This window comes from Pollicipes pollicipes, unplaced genomic scaffold, assembly GCF_011947565.3.
Source record: "Pollicipes pollicipes isolate AB1234 unplaced genomic scaffold, Ppol_2.1 Scaffold_7261;HRSCAF=8764_pilon_pilon_pilon, whole genome shotgun sequence".
Taxonomy (NCBI): Eukaryota; Metazoa; Arthropoda; class Thecostraca; order Pollicipedomorpha; family Pollicipedidae; genus Pollicipes; species Pollicipes pollicipes.
Genome location: NW_023597054.1, coordinates 29,962,344 through 29,982,663, shown reverse-complemented (window position 1 = coordinate 29,982,663; position 20,320 = coordinate 29,962,344). Strand labels below are relative to the sequence as shown.

General features: G+C 47.4%; 1 protein-coding gene across 1 annotated transcript; it reads left to right on the top strand.

Moving 5' to 3' along the window:
• Window positions 1–4,527: 4,527 nt before the first annotated feature.
• Window positions 4,528–7,239, top strand: LOC119112921 (uncharacterized protein CG3556-like). Its single transcript, XM_037237225.1, has 4 exons — window positions 4,528–4,722; window positions 5,251–5,437; window positions 5,861–6,015; window positions 6,821–7,239. The coding sequence occupies exons 1-4, from the start codon at window positions 4,662–4,664 to the stop codon at window positions 6,898–6,900; spliced, it is 483 nt and encodes a 160-aa protein (XP_037093120.1). The 5' UTR covers window positions 4,528–4,661; the 3' UTR covers window positions 6,901–7,239.
• The last annotated feature ends 13,081 nt before the right edge of the window (window positions 7,240–20,320 follow it).

Below are 20,320 nucleotides of genomic sequence, written 5' to 3'. Positions count from 1 at the left end.
ATTAACGCCTGTATGCGCACTGGATGATGAGGTGTGACACAAACGTAAAAATCCGTCAACAATAGTCAATTTTATTTTCACACCACGTGTGCACGTGCCACGTGCAACGTGGCGCCACAAGCTTACATCATTCCGATAGTCCATTCCATTGCTATCTGGCTGTGCAAGTTTCAATGTTGCTGCGACCCCTGGCTATTGAGACATAACTCCGGTAAACGAAGCGTGTCGGCCGTCAGCCGGTTGCCGCGAAATTGGCGTCGCCCGTGTCAAACCTATGGAGATTTGTACGCCCTTTTCGCTGACTACGCGCTCATTTTAGCGAAATACGGAATTTTGGTGTGACTCAGACGCCCTCCGCCAGCAGGCCTTGCTCGTGCGAAAAACAAAAACGATCACGGAAATCCCTTATCACTAGGACTCAAAGCTATTGATTGGATTCCTTGGTCTGCCAAATGTCACTTAAAGGGACCTCCTGAGTTAAGCTGTGTGGGATGTTCATAAGGCATGTTGCATGATGCGGGTATATGACAATTGTCCGCGCGTAGGATGGTGTGCGATCATTTTGTATTTACGCTATCAATGCGCAAGCAGAGGACATTTTACATTCGGTTTATAAATGCAGATTCAGCCAGTGGGTAAGCACAGAACGCTGTGTTTAAACTGAACTCGCTCTGTCAATTGATGAGGTTTGACCAAATTGTCAGAAGCCGTAGTTGCAGTTCACAGACATCACTTAATGACCCAGCACCAGGGTAAATTTTTTGACGGCCTTCAAAACGACCGGCAGGAAACTAAGCTTTGGTATTTCTAGTCTTTTAAAACGGTACACTTCCGTCATTCATAACGAAGTTCAGCAATCTCGCTAGGATGCACCGTAATGCACGCTGCATCCCTTCGTGGTATACTGACCAGAACCTGAGCAGATTAAACATAAAGTTATTGTGCGCTGTCAGACACCATGAAATACCACAATTTTCGGTCGATACGTTTCTACAGTACCTTGTACCGGAAAGGAAATTGTCGTTTCAAATGTGGAAAAGTGTGTTCCTTTTCAGCTGCATCAGCTGCGCAGTACAAGAACAGGTGCAAGTATTTAAGCATTTTCTTTTATGAGGAAGACTTTGCCGTGAAGTGCGATTGGCATTACGCTGCCATATCCCATGGGAAGAATGCTTGCGACGGAATTGGGGACCTTGGAAGAGGTTGCTACTAGTGTCAACCTGTGGCGCCCCATTCTGATCATATTCGCTCTGCTGGGAAGTTATGTCAGGTCTTTGAGGGCTAGGCTAATGTGCAGACCGTAGGTCTCTTGATACCAAAATGAGAAGTAGTTCGGCTAGAGGATTAGCTTAATGTCAGCTTGGCCACAGCCAAGGCTATCAAAGGGACACTGAAGGTTCACAGAGTAGCTCAAGTACGTGTGCGGACTGTGCTGGAAGGTTTTACATCATTTTGACATAATATTTATACGGTTTTCTTTCATCGTAGTGAACAAATCGCCGCCAAACGTAGCTCTTCAACCACACAACACAAAAATGTTAGAGGCTGCAACTCCAAAACTGCTCAACTGCGAGGTCTGAAAACGTCACAAGGCGTTTTCAGCGCCACATACAGCCCCTGTGACCCGTTTCTATCAAATTCCGAGAAATGAGGGTGTAGAATTGACCCCTCAACCATTTGATTTGCCGTTGAATGCCCCAGTAACCGCTATCGCTTTTCGACCGCAGTCTATCAAAAAACTGTATGCAGCTCAGCCCGGTGTCCCACCGGGCTGAGTTGCGGCGAGGCTCAGCCCGGCCGTCCCGGGTCCACCGGACGGCGCGCCCGCGTCCTGCGCTCCCTGCAGTGCAGCGCGGCTCGAGTTGCAGGCCCGCTCTGTTGGAGCGGGAATGCGTCAACCACCCAGCCACTAGGTCACGCTCTGCAGACGGGAATTTCCCAGCCGCTGTTTGCGCTGTGCTGTCGGGTAAACCGCGAAGTTGCACAACGAGCGGAGGCAGCCGGCCCGCGCGATAAGACGGCGCGCAAAAAACGTGCGGTGCGCAGTGGGCAGCACTGGTAAAAAGAATGCAGGCTGGGAAGAGTTCTTGTCAAGCGCACGTTGGCCGTTCTCACGAAGGCCACACCACAGACACATTAAAATCCCTGCCTTGATAAAGATGGGCGTCGATGTGACCTCCCATCCTAAGATTTTCTGAGGATACCTCTCCGTCATATCATAGAATGGCGCCCAAAAATTTCTAGCCTATGGGGAATCCATTGCAAATGTTTTTTACGCCAAAGAACTTTGAGAAAACGTGACGGTTGACAGCCGACAGCTGTCAGAACGTGAACGCATCAAACGCGACAGCTGACTTTATGACAGCCGTGTATAGTGACTAGACTCTTGTTACCGACAAGCTGCTTCCGCTCCCTTCCTTCTGCGGGAACAGAGAGAGGCCAGTGTTTTGCTCACATCTTGATCCTCGTAGACCCGCAGACACACATAATAAATATATCAATAGAATGTTTGCGCCACGTCCGTGTGGTGTCTGGACAAAAATTGATTCGTAGTTTTCCAATTGTTTTTTGTCGATTCCATTTGACGACTTCTGTATTGGCGACACACAAAAGTCGACGAACCAAAAAGTTAAACAAAAAAATGTCAATCGGTTTAATGACAAGCTAAAAGACGGCAGCATGAAAGAAGTGCGACATGCCAAAATTGCGTGAGGCTCAATGACGAACTGCAAAACAAAATGACGAGATACCACGAAGTCAACCGACCAAAATGGGGAACTGCAAAAACGGTGATACGTAAAAAAGACAACATGCCAACTTGGCGAAGAGCTAAATGGTGAGCTGCTTATGGAAAATGTTCCACATTTGAAGATGTTGGGCCAAACTTCAGATGTGACGGAAGGCTTCTCCCATGTTACCATTCACCAGCACCAACACCGAATTCAAAGGTGACTCTTTTGTATTTCGTCATTTAGCCCTTCACCAATATCACAATGATGTTTAACTGAGTCGTTATTTTTCAACTCGCCATTTATCCGTTCGCCAACTTGCATGCCGCCATTTTGAAGTGCGCCATTTAGCTTCTCGCCTCTTTGTCAAGTTAACTTTCTTGTATTTCGCCTTTTTGCAATTTGCCATTTAGCCGTTTCGACTTTTTGCCCCGCCAACTGTTTTACACGTCGGCATGCCGCAGTCACCATTCAGCAGCCGACAAAAGGCACTCGCCATATGGGATTTTTCAATGTTTGTTCTGGAATCCCTCCCCTTTATCAGGGTTATTTCACCTATCTACATCCTTAAGCGGTATTGACTAAGAAAGCAAGCATATAAGGGTTGACCAAAAAATAATTTACAAGCATTGACTAAAAAATTGGGATATGAGTGTTTATTAAAGATAGAATATCATTTTTGATCAAAATAGTTAACATATGTCTCGAGTAAAATATCACCATGGAAATGTAAAGACGAGAGAATCGAGAATACACGACATTATTTTGTACCATGCGATACGGTCTGCGGCCAGTTATAAACTGAGTTTTGAGCGGGAAGCTTTGACTTGCCTCACCCCCCCCCCCCTTCACGACATTCTGGACAAAAAAATGGCCTTCCCATGCAAAAAGGCCTGAAAAGAATCCGGGCTAGACGAGAGCGACTTCTACAACTGGCATCACTAATTCTGTCCCTACGGTATATGCTACCATGGTCGCGTTGCCAGTAATACCTTGCTGTGCCACTACAGGCCCATGTACTCGTGTCGTACTTTCCTCCTGGGAATCTTACACCTGTATCCGTGTCGCACGGTTTTTCCCACAGCCGTGCCTACCAGCTGGTTGGTCTCTAAGCCATCGGGACATAGGCAGAGCTGTTGCGTCGCACAGCCTTCTGGGTAAACTGTTGCGTCGCGCTGCCCTCTGGGTAACCCGTCGCGTCGCAATGCCCCTGTGCGACGCGACATGCCGACCCGTCGCGTCCCACTGCCCTCTAGGCTAGCCGTCCTTGTGGTCGCTGCGGTTGGTGCAGTCATCAGTTGCTTAATAATCGGCATGCGCGTCATCGGAAGGGTTTCTGCTATAGGCGTTTCCTTGGCCGCCAAAAAAGATGCAGAAAATCTCCCAAGCAAGTCTAGCTGATAATTATTTATGCAAACTGACATTGTGCAGTCTGCTACAGTCTTCCGAGTCTGTACTGTGTTAAGCGCGACACACCGCGTCGCGGCTTCGTCTTCGGTCACTGTGGTTGTTTTGGAGCGACCGCAGCTTCGTCTGCGGTCACTGCGGTTGCTTTGGAGCGACTGCAGCAACCCCAAAGTGTGACGCAGTACGTAACGTGACGTCATTGCAAAGTCATGACGTCATGCCACTAAATGGCATCACACAAACGCTCGACGCCGGTTGGTGTGACCGCCACGAGCGCAGTGGCTGCGCGTGCCGTGACTGGCTGTGGAGTCAGACCCTGCGGCCGCGTCGTACTGCGCATTGGCTCTGCACCGCCGCGGGGGCGCGGATGTATCCGGAGGAACCGCGTCATATGATTAGATTTCGTCCGAAGCAGTTGCAGTATAAAGGCCGAGCAGACGTGACGCAGTCCATTGGAGCGGCTGGCTTCGTCTGGTTAGCTGTCTAGTCATCCGCGTTCCTTTGTTCACCGCGTTTCAGGCAACGATGAAGTATCTGTGGGCTATCGGCATCGCCGTCGTCCTGGCGATGCCGGCGCTAGGACAAAGTGAGTACTCTAGGCGGTGAGAGCAATCTTCCGCAGCTTGGGAGCTCACTCTGACCTGTTACAGAGCAGGCAGGTGAGGTTGTCCGCAGGTCTGCGATACCGACTGCCACCGGCAGGGCAGCACGGACGAAGGTTTTCTGAGGTCACCGATCTCGACTGTGGTCGGCGCCTGCGGGAGGGGGGAGATTATCTGTGGTCAGTGTAAGCGGCTGTCACGAACAGCGCGGGGTAGGCATGGTCCCACGGGGTCACCAACACCGGCTCTAACCAACAGGACTGGGCGGGTCACAACCTCGGAAATCGCCGACTCCAAAACAGTCAGGTGATGTATTATTTGAACTTGACCACTAAATCAAACTCAGGGCCGCACGATTTCATCGCTTTCGCCCATGACCGCACACCGACGTTACAGGTGACGGTCACCGCACACCGACGTTACAGGCGACGGTCACCGCACACCGACGTTACATGTGACGGGCAGCGTGCACCGACGTTACAGGTGACGGTCACCGCACACCGACGTTACAGGTGACGGGCAGAGTGCACCGACGGCACCGGAGGTGGACGAGCAGTCACACAGGCCGGTCCACTTCACCTACTGGCTGTGGGTTGGGACCGAGGTGAACGAGACGTTCAACCTGTCGCTGACGGTGCCGCCGCACACCAGCATGTTTAAATGCATGAAGCTGGCGGCCAGACGAGACAGCCATTACGAGTGAGTGAACTTCCACCCCGTGCCTTAGTTCACAATCAGAATGGTGAGGTGCGCACGACATTATATAGGTCGAAAGGATTTTGTGCACAAAACATATTGACGAGCAGTCACGGCTTATTTTAGCATTGCTTAGTTATCTATTCTAGTAACTGCGGGGAGCTGGCTTTTGCTGTCGAATTTCCCTGGTGCCTCTGTTCGGGGGTGTGATCACGCAAAACAGAGCAAGGAGCTGAGCAGGGTAAAATGGCTAAACCTACCCCTAAAATAAGTAAAAACAGGGCTGTTTCTGTGTAGGAAACATGTGAAAACCAAGACATTCACCAAGACGGAGGTTGTTCTCTGGAACGTCGATGTGGCACGTCAAATGAAGCCATGTCATATTCATATACCGAATTGATGTAACGCTTTGCCCTGTTTCGGCAGGTTCACGAAAGTGGACTTCTCGTTCGGCCACTACATTGATAGCATTGGTGGCTACCACGAGCAGAAGGACAACAGCATCTTTTGGATGCTGTACAGGCTGTCTTCCCCGCCCGACAGGAACAACAAACCAGACGACAGCGCCCTGACCCCAAAAGGTGCGTAGCGCATCTCCGCCGGACAGCGAACACGCAGATTTTGACACACGGAGAGAGCATCGTTTTGGGATCAATCCTGCTCAGCCAGATGCTGCGTGTTTTGTGTCTTTTGTGTTTTGTTTGTTTTGCACGGGGCGGGAATCCGACAGTGGCCGCCAACGGTCGCATCTTTCATCAGGTGCCGTAAGATTTGACGTTCTCGGCTACCAAGCTTGTATGCTGTCTTCGAGCTGCGAGCTTATCTGGCTTCGAGTTGCTCGCCAATCGTGCTCCTGGTTTGGTTCACTTGAGCCATATCACGAGGTTCAAGATTAAACGAGCTTCTCAGAATGCTGCATGCCAATGCCAATGACGCAGTACGAACGTTGACCCCGATAAGTCTGTTTTCGGCGTGTTGGGAAGGGGTTCACATGTCACTGCAGGCATGACAGTTGCTATGATTTGATGCAAGAGGAACGGACACAGAAAGTATCCCAAGCTACCTGGCGGGCCCGCCTTACGGGAAAATAGTCATAAAACCCATCGAGCCTGTAAAAGATGGAATATCAACTGATGTGTTGTTGGCATTAATGGCTCGCAATAGATCAGTCTCGAAAGCGGGAGTTGGCAGCGACCAACACGAAAGTTCTTGAAGGAACGCCTTGTTTTGCAATCTTATTTGACAATGGTCTCTTTTTAGTGGGCTGAAATTTAAAGGCCTTGTAGCTTTCCGGAATGGTTTTCTGAAGAGGGATTGAAATGACCTCCTCCTTTCCACAATCAAACACAACAACGCTTACGGAACTAACACATGTATCTATTCCAGGCGTTGACGGTGTCTTTCCGAGAAACGGAGACAACATCTTGTTCTGGTACAAAGAGGTGGACCTGAGCACCCACCAGTGAATGGTATGGGGGGCGTTGTGGACGCCGCTCCCGGTCAAACGCGTGCTGCCATTGTTATGAGGAGAAGAAGGCCCCGAGGCTCGCGGCGCCTGCGGTTCTAAACGTTCGGACTGTATCCGATTATGTCATGATCAACACAGCGTTGATATAGACTTGATTTAGAGCTGATACAGGTGGATGCAGTTTTATACGCACTTGACACGGGCAGAGCAGTATCGTGCTCCGTGGCGTGCGTCAGGTCAGAGGTGCTCGCCAGGGCTCGTTGCACTCGTTGTGACGGGCCTTTGTAAAGCATCGATGTGAGCCAATGCGATTAAATATATGATCTATTTCGCCTGGGCTGTTGTGCATGGTGGCATTTGAATGACTCCGTACAGCGGTTGCATTTTGACATTTGTTCAACGACACGTTGACTTCGCACACGCTACAAAGGTATGCCCTTTGACATACCTCTCGGAGTGAACTTTGCGCTTGCACGGCAGTAACTGCCTAGACAACTCGGTTGGCGCTTTGTGCACCGGAGCAAAGAACCTTGCAGGGTTTGTGGGTTAGCAAGGCATGATAAAATTAGGGAAATATTACACTAGCATGGTATATACATGCATATATAGGTCTGTATATATATATATATATACATATATATATATATATATATATATATATATATATACATATACATGTTGGTGTGTTACTTAATATTCAACACCAAATTGTACGGCAAATTTCAATCTTGAACAAAAAAATCGCGCCCTACAAGTACAACCTCTTGAGATGCATTACCATGAATCCCCGTCAAGATCCTGTTTTGTAGGGAGCTCGCGGTGAAATGCGGTGTTATAGCCGAAAACATGCGCGGAAATTATCAGAAAACCCCTAATTCATAGTCCCGCGGACTGTGCAAGCGTGGGATCACACTTATTTGACATGAGAGTGTGAATCATTCGCTTGAAATAGGTGTGGTCAATGGTGGTGCGTGCCAATACAGTACTGACATCCTTAACAGTTCTTGGCAGGTTTCGGTAAGAGATTCTTGACACCGTATGGACAGTTTTCACAGCATATCGTGCTTTCATATTAATAATCTGCCATAAAAGCTAGCGAGCATTACGTTGAGTATGTCAAACAGCCCACCAAAGTTTCCGTTACGACCAGTACCAAGACAAAAAATCCGCAAGCAAGTCATTCACTAATCCGTCACCCAACACAGCGACCGCGACGAGAATGGACGGCTGGCGTCAGCTTTCGTGTGTTTCAAGGTATTCTTTAAGTCTGGATGCCAGATGCTGCCAGATAAAGCTGCCGTCACAAAACGATTCCATGACTCCATCAAACGATGACGTAATATGGCGCATTTTTAGAATCTTTGAAATTTTGCTACTTAGGGTCGTTTTTGAACCTTGAAAGCCTATCAATAATTACAAGTAAGATTTTCCCATCATGTCTGATGTTTATCTCAATATCTTCAAATGTGGAACATTCCCTTTAATCTCATCATCGATGCAGTCAGGACGGGCATTGCAAATTAACAAGCGAACTAATGTACTTTCAACGAACTATTGTCCGGAATTTGTCATAGCGCGTAGTCTTGACCTGGTACAGTAGTTTGCCATACGATGTTCTGCTTACGATATGCTGCCATGTCAGCCTGCATCCAGCTCCCAAGCTTGTGGCGCGAGGAACCTCACTGCCATGGGATTCGTTGATGAGGCGGTGGGGGTGCGGAGTAAGGGTGTAGGCTCCTGTAGACTGCTTGCAGAAAATACCCATCCCAAAAAGAGGTATTTTCTGCAAGGTATTTTCTTCGATATCTTTTAATCTGAAGATATTGAAGAAAACATCAGATATGATGAAACAAGCCGACTTGTAATTTTTGATATACGTTTTAGGTGGAAAACTGCTCTAGATAGCACAATTCTCTGTTTAGTAAGTATGCTCCTCAATGCGTCATGGTTGGATTACATCATCATGCCCTGTACAACATTGATTGAGAGCCAAGTGACCGCCGTTGTATCTGGAAATTGTGCTCACGAGCGCCTGATATGAGCGTCTTGACCGCTATATTTTTATTGGCCGTAGGTGCCACAAAGTTCATGGAATGACAGGATTTTAATAACGTTTTTATTACATCATGAATGCGAATGTGACTTTGAAATACTCTCCCCGATATACCTTTCCCCGTCTTCGCGGGCGTATAGCTTAGAAATTAGAGGGGCTTAGGTCTTAAGAAGGGCAGGACTGTGAATCGCACCGAAAGGTCTACAACATGACTATTCCAATTCAAATCCCCATAGAAATGTGGTTGGCTCCCTTAAGTGGCTTCTCGAGCATGGAACGAAATGGGTCTGATGCTAGATGGGTAGGCCATTTGAAGCCGCATCCGTGTGTTGAAGGCTCACAGCTCGAATCACCCTGCCGTCAGCGGTTTTACGACAAAAGTACGTATGGAACAAATTATGCATGAACATCGTACGCAATTGTTCGTAAGCAAATATCTGCAACGTATAAATTTTGCATGGCAAAGTACGAACATAAAAGCTCGCACGCAAAAGCTCGTAAGCAAATGTTGGCATCAAGGCATCAAGCACGTATGTAAACTTCGTTTTGGCAAAAGTTCGCTGGGACAACAGGAGGTATTGGAAAAGTTCGTACGCGTAAAGTACGTACGCAATTGTTAGTGAACAACTGAACTTGCGCAAACATTCGAAGCGGATAAGCTTAGTTTGCCAAAAATGCGTGCCCTATGATTTGTGAGCGGAGTAGACGCATGAGTGGGAGACCGTGCACGCACTTCACTTGCCGATTATGATCAACCTTAGACCTGTGGCGCTAAATGGCGAAAAGAGGACTTCGTGACATTGGAGGATACTTGTTTGAGGAGTGCTCCAGGACAGACCGACCACCAGAGTACCAAATCATGCGCTGGCAGCTCTTAAATTTCGCTGAAATTTGGCTTCCGGGATTCGAAGTGTGAATTACAGTGAGTAATTTTTAGCTATATCCGGTGTGCGGTTTAAAATGATGCTCTCGCCCAGTGACACGGCCCTTATCAGAAGGGATGCATGACAGCGGCCCCAGCTGGTGCACCATTCTCTCTGGAGTCCGATTAACTTTATGTAAGCAATCGTGTGCCGAGTGTCACTGGCGAGTCTGCCTGCCGTATCCCACAGCGTGGCTAACCCGTCGCGTCCGTCGGCTGCCGTCAGTGGCGCGCTCATGGGCGTCAGACGGAGTCGCCGAGGGAGACATCATCACGGTGAAGGGTAGTGGGGGGGGGGGGGAAGCACAACAAATTCGTCGGGTTATCTGCCGTGGACATTTCTTGTATTCTAAATCTCCAGTCCCCTTCATCTCAATAGCGCAATTGAGTCGCGTTCCCTGGTCTTCTCAGAGCGTAGAGTTCATGTCATGAAGAGTTAAATTGGGCATAATACTTGATCCGACCCGTACAATTGTCACTGTCCATCCCATCTCCTACTCACTGCTCTCCCCAAATCAACGAGATGTGGTGGTTCCTACACTGGCTATTCATTCCGCACCAGACACCAATAATGAATGTCTGTATTTCAACGCTTATTACACATCTCCTCGGATGTTTTGTGTACGTGCTATAGTCAAACGAGCCTTATCTCTGATGAGCATATTTATACAAACTTTGTGATGTCAAAGTACCGCTCTTTACTCACGTTGTTGTGTGGAAAACAAACATTATCCACGGCAACATTGGCGCTTGAACATTTCTGTACAAGCCTTTGCTTACGAGCGTTTTCCATGCGAATCTTATTAAGTACACACATTTTTGCAAAAACTTTTCCGAAACAAATATTTTACCATGCGATATTTGTTCATACGTACTTTTGTCGTTGCGAACCTTAGACGTCAATAACTTATACCCTGCGTACTTTATTCTGACGAACTTAGGCATACGCAGGGGCAGTGCCAACGGGGAGCGGGACGCGTCCTCCTGTCGTCAGATAAAAGGGACAGTTTCCGTTTTCCAGCAGCCTTCGTGCAGAAAAAGTTTTTGTGCACACCTTGTTAGTAAAGGTTACCTATTCCCAATGTTTACCATGATGAAGTTCCCCTACATCGCGTCGGTAGAGTTACATTCCTTCAAATGCAAATTAGTGCGATACCATTGGGACTCCAGCATACCGTTCGGGGATTTGTCCCTATACTGGCCGTGCACATTCAATCTGGGGGGATCCAAAGTCTAGTAAAAATATGGCAGCTACGCCGCACATTTCACAACTAACCAAATGGTTCTCTTGGTAAAATGCCTTTTTCAGGTCAACGGCTTCTAAATTTTGAACATATATGTGCACAAAAAATGCGTAGAGCTGAAACTTGAACAATTATACTTCATTGTGCGGGATCAAGAGCGTGCGGCGTAACACTCCTTTTCGAGCCATCAGGCAAAGCGTAGAACCATGCATGCGACGCGATGTCCAGGCGTGAGATCGAATCCCCATTGCCGCCAACTCTTTTCAGCAGTGTTGAGATGAAACACAGAGTTAGCGCGGTTACTAGCTGGCGATATAAATATTCAGTGCAACGATCTTCTAATATATATATATATATATATATATATATATATATATATATAATATAACATAGCATGTATAGGCTGAAGACGCAGCCGCTGTGCTGTGAAACGTGTTGCGAGGTGTTATAAGAAATACACATAATATATATGTATATCCATAACTAGATACAACAGGCGTTATCTAGCCAGTGGGCACAGCCTGTGGCAGAGGTGCTCACCTTTTCGTGCCCTGCGCATGAAACTTGTCGCGACGGTAGCCGTTCAAAGCTGGCCGTCCCCAGCGCGGTTATAGGTGGAAATCGGCACTCTGTTAAGTGCTAAGTTGTGATGCCGGCGTTCACTGCCGTGCAGGGCCGGCAATGCCGCCTCAGGAACCAGCAAAGCAGCAATGGCACGGTGACATCGCAAATTTGACATTCATCCCCACTAGGAAAAGTTTGGCTACGTGACTGAGGAAACTGGCAATCCAACTTTGGCGGCCATCGCGTCATTCTGTTCTCACGGCTCATGAAAATATTTAAGGTGTCACATATGTCCGCCCACCAGCCGTGCACTGGCTTTGGACCGTGCTACCCATAAAAGTATGCACCTTTTTATAAGTCTAATCCGACCTTTTTTGAGTGGGTGGATTTCCGGGACCCGAGCTTACACCAAGCAGGGCTCTTTGTGTGAACACTCTCGCCGCCAACCGCGCAATCTCAGGTCAACCGCAGGATTTGTTAGCAAAATTGTAAAACGCCGCAAAGCCACAAGGTCCGTCCTGCCATCTGACGTCATCTGATCTAGAGCACGGCCGCTGCCACCTGACCTTGAGCACGGCCACTGATCACATCACTGTAGCAGGAGCCTGAAACAAATCAGACTCACCTCGCTGCGATTAGGTGCACCGGAAGGCAGGTACTCTACCCAACTGAGCTATTGGGGCAGGATTGAAATGTGTTTTGCTTTAAATCCATCATGTAATGTGTGCTTTATGTAACTTGAAGATGCGCGGTTGAATTCATTCCTTTCTACTTTTGAAGCTCATGACATTCTTTTCCTGGCCGCGTAAAAGCTGCATATACCAACCCTTCGAAGACATCCAGGGAGCGGCGCCGTCAGAGCGGTAGGGTGGCAACTGCTCCACCACCATTTGCCGAGGGGGCGAAAATACCCCCCCTTCCCAGTCTGTTCTCCGCGATGGGGGGGGGGGGGCACAACGCGTGGGAACCCATCCTCTGAAGTCGTCAAAATTGGAAGTCTTCTTGTGACCCTGCCCGCCAATTGAGCGATAACTGAATGTAGTCCCGGCGCGCGACAAGCACTGACAACTTATATCGCTAAATGATGAGGATTAGTAGGGTGAATGCAATGGCAGTGTGTCACGTATATCGCCTTCGCCTGGATCGAATGAATCCAACTTATGCCGCAATCGCTTTTACCGGTCTAAACGCATCACGTCAGAAAACGTTTGGCAGCGCTTTGGGCCGCACGGTAGACGGCGTTGGTGGAGACCTGGAAGGAGCATGTGAATTATGTGATCCTCGCACTGCGTGTTGCTCAGATGCTTCTGTTGCTTCCGTAATAAATAACATGATTTTCTGTTATTATTTTTCTGTAACCAAACTAAAAAACTTGCGAAATCGGGCATCCAAGCAATTCAGTAGCTGTGGAGTAAATATACACGAAATATCACCGTACGAAGCTTTAGCCACTATGTAAACGCTTCTTTTTAAGAGTTCAGTTTCATAGCCAATTGCTCCAGGTCATAATACTATACTGAGAAGAAGCTATGAAACTGCAATAATTTGTCTTCGGTCGACATCGGGTAACGGACGTTCTCCCACGTTGGGAAGAGTACCGGGGGTGATAGCCGTTTGGAGTATTTATTTACAGCCAACGCCCACAGGACCAAAACCGAATATTCAGGGAGATGTGGATGTCGGCTTCATCCCTCATCCCCGGTTCCGCCGACTTCATACCTTACGTTGGCGCACTGCAAGGCGCGCGAATCTGGGTAGCAATGATCATTTGCGAGAACCCAGTTATTCAACGCGTGACTTTTCACCCATTTTCCACTGAAGTGCTGACATGACAGTTTTACGACCTCACTCCCAACCCTCCCCTTTATCAAAAACTGGCGGTGACGTCCCTAGCATACGAGCTTTATCCTATGACCAACTGCCACGCGTTTTCTATACCTTGATTTGTCCGCAGCCTGCCACCAGCCGACTGCGGTGCAGAGGACGTCACTGACGGGCCGGCAGGTGGCGCTGGTGTCGGGCAGCGGCCAGCGCTGGCCGATGACTGGGAACAGGGCGGGGAAGGAAAAGATATGCGCGTTTTCTGCTTAGCGGTGAGACTGGAGTTCCCCCTGGTGAGGTGTTGACCTGTGGACCACCGTCATACCCATGTCTTGGTAGTGGGAAGGACAGGGGAGACCGGCGCGTTCGTGCCCGCCGGCCACGACGTTCTTAGCATGGCGCCGGAGGGGGAAGGGGCGGTGCACACCGGCCTTCCATTCAACCCGACGCCAGAGCTGAGGCACGGCCCACAAAGTATCAGCGTAAGGCATCCTATGAAGACCAAGCCAATTCGGCGTTACTGCACAGCTCCCGTGAAATGCTGCATGAATCAGGCATTCACATAAATGGTGTTATATTATGCGATTAAAATTTCCTCAACGCAAAGTCGGCGTTTTAATTTACCAACGGCGGCCACCGCAGCCACAATGAGAACCCACTGGCATACAGGGATGAGGCGGACTGGCATACAGGGGTGAGACACTTTTTGGCGGTGGGCAGACCGCTTGAAATAAAAAAAGTTTTCGCCGTTTTACGACACAGCCTCCACCACAAATGCGCACCATTGGGCTGGCGAGCTTCCCGGTGCATTCCTGGCTCGATTATGCGTCTCCATCCTTTGTTACACAACACCTTATTATCTATCTGCGCATTTTCTAGGAGCAACCGGCGCTGACAAAGTCGGCTATGTTCCGCTATATATAAAGGTTATAGGTCGCTTCTCGGAAGTGCAAGGGAATCTCGGCACTACTGAAAATTAACGTGGAAGTGCAGCCAGGTCACAACCAGACTCATAAGGCCCATTTTGAAAATTTATTTTTCATTTCGTAGTTTTGTTTCACTCATCTAATAGTCCCGCCAAAAAAAAATCAAATGATGCCCGAAGTAGGGGATCATGGTGTGTTAGTAACTTTTACCTAAGTTTTTTTTTATAAATATTCTAGCAAATTTTGAGAAGGGTATACCAACATTTCCTAATGTATTTCAACATTGTGGGGGAGGCCTCCATCGCAAAGCACATTTGCTCAATACAACTGCCTGCAATACAAACCTTGTATTAAACAGAGTCCTGCGCTTGATAAATGTATCCAATGTAGGCAGCAAATGCAGGCAATAGGTGTAATGGTCCGTGTTGTACCCAGGGGGTGTCATCGGTATCGTTTAACACTATCGAAAAGTGGCAACATCGAGCTGCGTGGTAAAAGTGGTAGTCGGAACACAAAGCCTGCATGACGTAACGTACACCATATTTGATGACGTCAGTGACACGGATGCCTCCCAATTAGCCCGCTGACTGCTAAACAAGCCATTAGTTTGAATGTTGAAAATGTTTTGGTGTCTTGTGGCTGGCGGTTCCCGGTTGGACTCTGAATGAATGGTCCATGGTTTTGTCATGCAAACACTATTCTTGAAGAGGATCGATTCTTGGAACAGTTTAACCTGATCAGAATTTTCCGTTTTTCCGTGGCTTATACATAACTCGGGTTATACGTCATGCGGCGTTTGCAGCGCATCGCGTATCGTAGCTGCTTAGCGTTTCATATCCGTGGGTTGCCATAATTTTCCATGACTACGACTTGTACGAGAGATTTCCTGTGCAGTTTGTTTTGAACGACTGGTAGCATTTAAAATGCTCGACCGATGAATATTTTGTTATGAATATGCGTGTATGCTTGTAGGTACACATAATGATGACAATGCGCATGCTTGATGAACATACACATGCTTGATGTTAAGGCACCATATTGACTATTTATCTGATTGTGTGTTTGCAATGACAAAAATATATGCAAAGGGAAATATACACATAAGTAAAACTGTACAAGTCCTGAATTACAAAAAAGTGTTGACTGTAGCACCATAAGGTCCATATCATAAGGTTTTACTGTACTTACTTACACCATCACTGTGATGACAAGAGTGGGAGCTGTTGCAAATCAATATTGCAAATGCTCCTATAATCATAGCTATAGACAGAGCAAATTCTGTAAGTTGGGCTGTTCAACTCTGCCACCAGGCACAAGAAGCACAGGCAAGCCTAAGGCCATCTAACGACAAGCCAGCCTTGGACAAGCCTGGTCATGGAATGCAATGCACCACAAACGCCGCGTGACATGTAACCCCGTGTTATATAACCAGGCGTGCAAAAGCCGGACATTCTGATGAGGCTTATCCGTTTCAGGACTCACTGTCCATTCTAGAAATGTGTGCGAGTAGCGAAATGACGCATAATTTCTTCTCAGTCCGACCGGGAACCGCCAGCCGCACGCCGCCAAAACATATTCGCCATTCAAACTAATGAGTTGCGTAACAATCAGCTGGCTAATTGAGGGGCTTCCGTGCCACTGACGCCATCAAATATCGTGTATTTCACGTCATGCAGACGTTGCTTCCAAACTTCTCCATTCCACACAAGCTCGATGCTGCCGATTTTTCTGACCGGACGGTTCTACCGCGTTAGATAGCCTTGGTTGTACCTGAAATTTACAGTTGGTCAGGTAGATAAAGCATCTTTGCGATTCATGCTAAATGCTGTGCTGAAATAATGAGATCGTTGAGGATACAGAGCTAACAACTTTATAATGACATTATAAAACGGTTGCTTATCCAAGGGAGGATTTTGGGTATTGTGACAATGGTAGATGTTGAAGTTTGGGTCACGTATTGCAATATTCTGAATCCTCAGCTGTAACCAGATCCTCAGTATTATACCTATTACACAACATTATTGCCTAATATACATGAACACAATTTATTTGTAGCACTTGCAGGAAATATTGGATGCAAGATGGCACAGAAATGTTATATTTACAGCTCATATTGCATTTTAATAAGAATTTGCGTAGTTGGGGTAATGTTCGGAGGAACCTAAGATTCACTCAGGGTTCGTATTGCCCTGAGCCGATGCTGCATATGATTCGGACAGTGGTGTGCCCTCGAAATTTATGTTTGCTGCCCACTCCACTCCAGCTGCTTTGGTGTGTTCTTCCTACCCTGGGATCAGGGGATGGAAGTTAAGTTACAAACAGCAAAGCTTGGTGAGGGATAGAAAAATGTGTGTCGTAATATTGAAGTACCAAATATCTATTTAACAGCTTTTCTGATGTGGAAGATAGCTTTTGAGGTCCAGTTACTTGGTGAATTCCGCGAGAAAACTTTCGTATTCTCCTTATGCCAAAGAACTTTCCTGTAGATGCTGTTAGGGAGCATGGTTACCTGACTGGGTCTGTCAGGTGTTTAAGCTCTTCTAGATCATGGAGAGGAGTTTCCAAATATCTTCACTTCAGGTTAATTGTTCAGTAACAGCTCGCCGCCAAGCACTTGTCGTTATAATGTTAACCATCATGCTTTCAAGCACAACTGCTTCGCAATCAGAGGTGTTTGCCAGTGTCACCGTGCCATCGCTTCTGTGCTGGTTCTGAGGCGGCATTGCCGGCCCTGCACGGCAGTGAGCGCCAGCATCACAACTTGAGCGCTGAACACAGTGTCTGGACCTACCTGCGGCCGCGTTGGGGACGGCCAGCTTTGGACGGCTATCATCGCGCCAAGTTTCATGCGTCGGGCATCATAAAGATATGCTCCCCTGCCACGGGCTGTTGCATGGAGCCTAGTGGATACATAACACCTGTTAAATGTATCTAAGTTTATATGTATAAGTATATATGTATATAAAGATACTGAAGACTGGAGCACTTCACGGATCCGGTCCAGTCCAGTCCGGTTAGTCCCGATCCAATTCGCTTGCAAATCCGCTTCGCCCGGATTTCTCAGCCCAATCCGTTCCGGTCCGCCTTACAAGGACATTTTTGAGATTATTCCGTGCCAATCCGCTTGACACGCAGGATTTTTTTCACAAATTGTATTGGAAAATTCGGCATATTTCAGTGCCTTACATTCCAGATATTTGTTGATTTTCATTGGAGAAATGTGTGCAATAAGTTATTATAAACCAGTGCGTGCTACGATGCTCAAAACAGCTAGCTGTCTGCAGGGATGGAAAGTGTATTTTTTTATCGCCGACAGAACTTTTGCAGTCAAAATTGTCGCCAGCAGCGTAACGCAATATCATATGACATAAAATGGCAATGAAGCCAATGCCCGGTGGCGTCATCAGGATTCAACGTATCGCCGGAAGTCTCGTCCATCACCACAAGTTGCAGTATCATGTACACGACCAATACGCCCAGTTATACAGTGCCCTTCAACTAACGACAGGATAACTGCTGCTCCTAGGGGAGCAGGTGCAACGGCCTTAGACTATAGGATAGCCCAATCACAACAGCAGTCTCCATCCACCTGCAGGACTTACCGGAGCCTTACGTTTAAACGCGATCCACGGGTTGATTTGCTTTCCCTGACGCGAAGAAAACAACGAAAAACCTCGATAGACAGGGCAGCTGAAGACATAGCAGAACTTCAATCACTTACAGGCAACATCTGGGGGTGATGTCCGATATGCGGGTCTCTTCGAAGTCATGCCCCTTATAAAAGTCACGTGTGCGCTTCGAGCCCTATCTTAACCGTCATCAAACTCTCCACCCTACCTAGGCATAGGCATGCTCGAAGCCTGGCATGACATGCGTTGGCTGGTGGGCACCTTCGCTGTGCCCAAAGATGTAAATTGCATTGGAATTCGGTAATAACTTCACATCAGGCCGCTAGCTCTTTCTGAACAACATACTCGCCCTGACAGGAGGGGGAGGGGGCGACGCAGCCGCCCGCACGGTTTTCTGAGAATACTAGTTAGGCATAGTGTGCCGTCGCGCTCAAATCTTTAGCAGCCTCTAGGGCATCCATTGCGCGTATGTTAACACCAATAACGTGCCCCTAGCGTTCCTGGTTACCGAACAGCGACGGATTTTTACGGGGACCGCAAGACGATCCAAGGTCGACGGGGGCTGGGGGTCGCAAGATACGACTCGGCTGACCGCGCGCAGAGGGCTGACACTGTTACATTAACGAACCCTATATTTCAATAACAACACGACACAGATAAAACTACACACCATTTTACTCATAACTACACAAGGAACACGCCTCCTTATGTTCCATGTCGTGACGCTGCATGGCTTCGCACATATGAGCATGCAAAACAAAATTGTTTGATTTTAAGGAAATTCGTAATTAGATTTGGTCTAGTGGGGTCAATGAACAACCTAGTACCTCCTACCAATAGTCAGATCTCGTTAAAGATAATAAATTGCTTTTCTTCTATTCGCGAGGCTGTGTTTTTATTAGTTTGCAAACGGCAGGTGGTCGCACTCACATATCAGTCCGCGCTACGAAAACCGGTGATTCAGTTACGGGTTATTGAAGCTGTTGGCCACCAGCCTTTCTGTTATTAGTTTTAGATATACCTGTTTAAATTTTACGGTTCAGATCATGAAAAAACGGCTGGTACAGCAGAATGACACGTTTCGTTACCAAGATCCAAACATTGGTAGAAATTCAACCAGCCAGTCAAAATTGACCTTTGTATGCTAAGTAGCATGCCAATGTTCGGTTCTCTGCGATACTTGCCGTGCATAATATAGGATTTTAATTCCATTCAGTTTCTGGGGCCCTACCACCAGTGGCTCATTGGGCCCTACCTGCGAGGCTGGGTCGGGTCCCTTAAACGCTGGTTCGGCCCCTCCCTCCACACAACGCTCCTAGCTGGAAGATTACAAAAGATATAAAAGCTAACTACAACTTAAAACCTATATTCCCTGTGCTTCATTCATTGAACAGCGGCTCATTGCTTGCTGCCTCCCCAATCACGCATAAAAATTGACACTTCAATCATTATGCCACCACCACAAAAGCTATATTGATTTCCATCATTCTACTGTTCGAACAACTTATTTAAAAATAAAGCAAACAAATTCAAAATAGAAATTGCCCGCAATCGAAACTAAGCAGACGTAGCCTGTTCATAACCACGTTCAGGGAAGGGGGCTTTGACGGCTATCAGTTGCCATCTTCCTCCTAATCATGCATAGAAACTGATACTCCTGTCATTATACCAACACCACACAAACTTTATTGATTTCCACTGAATGCAAGCTGTATATAATGTAGGCTGCCTGTCTACACAACCTGTGCCTAATGTAATGTATAAAGCGATAATGCTGAGGGTTCAATTTTCAACTCAGGGTTGTGAAAAACAGTAACGAAAGATATCACATTTGCAGCCGTGCCAATGCCTTGCTAAAAAGCGCAAAGCAAGTATGCACACAAATGATCATTGCAGGATGACTCACTTCCAGAGATCTCCTATCAGAGTAAGGGTGGTATCATCAGTAAATAGCCGACATTGTCCTCTGGGAGAAACAACGCCCATCTTTCATTTAATTCATATGGCAGTTGGACCACAATATCACAGAACCTCCTGCTCTTTGAAGTAAAGTATTGTTAAAGGAAAGATGGCAATGAAGCCTGTACCCCTCCCTCCTCTTCGCCAACGTTCGACACCACCTTAGTCCTCACTTTTCATTGTCTACACATTGGCTACCATGTACATTTCCAGCGACTAAGGTTCACATTAGCAAAGGGTTGCACTGTGAATAGTTGTTTTAAGGGAATGCTCCACATTTGTATGGGGCTTTGAACTGAA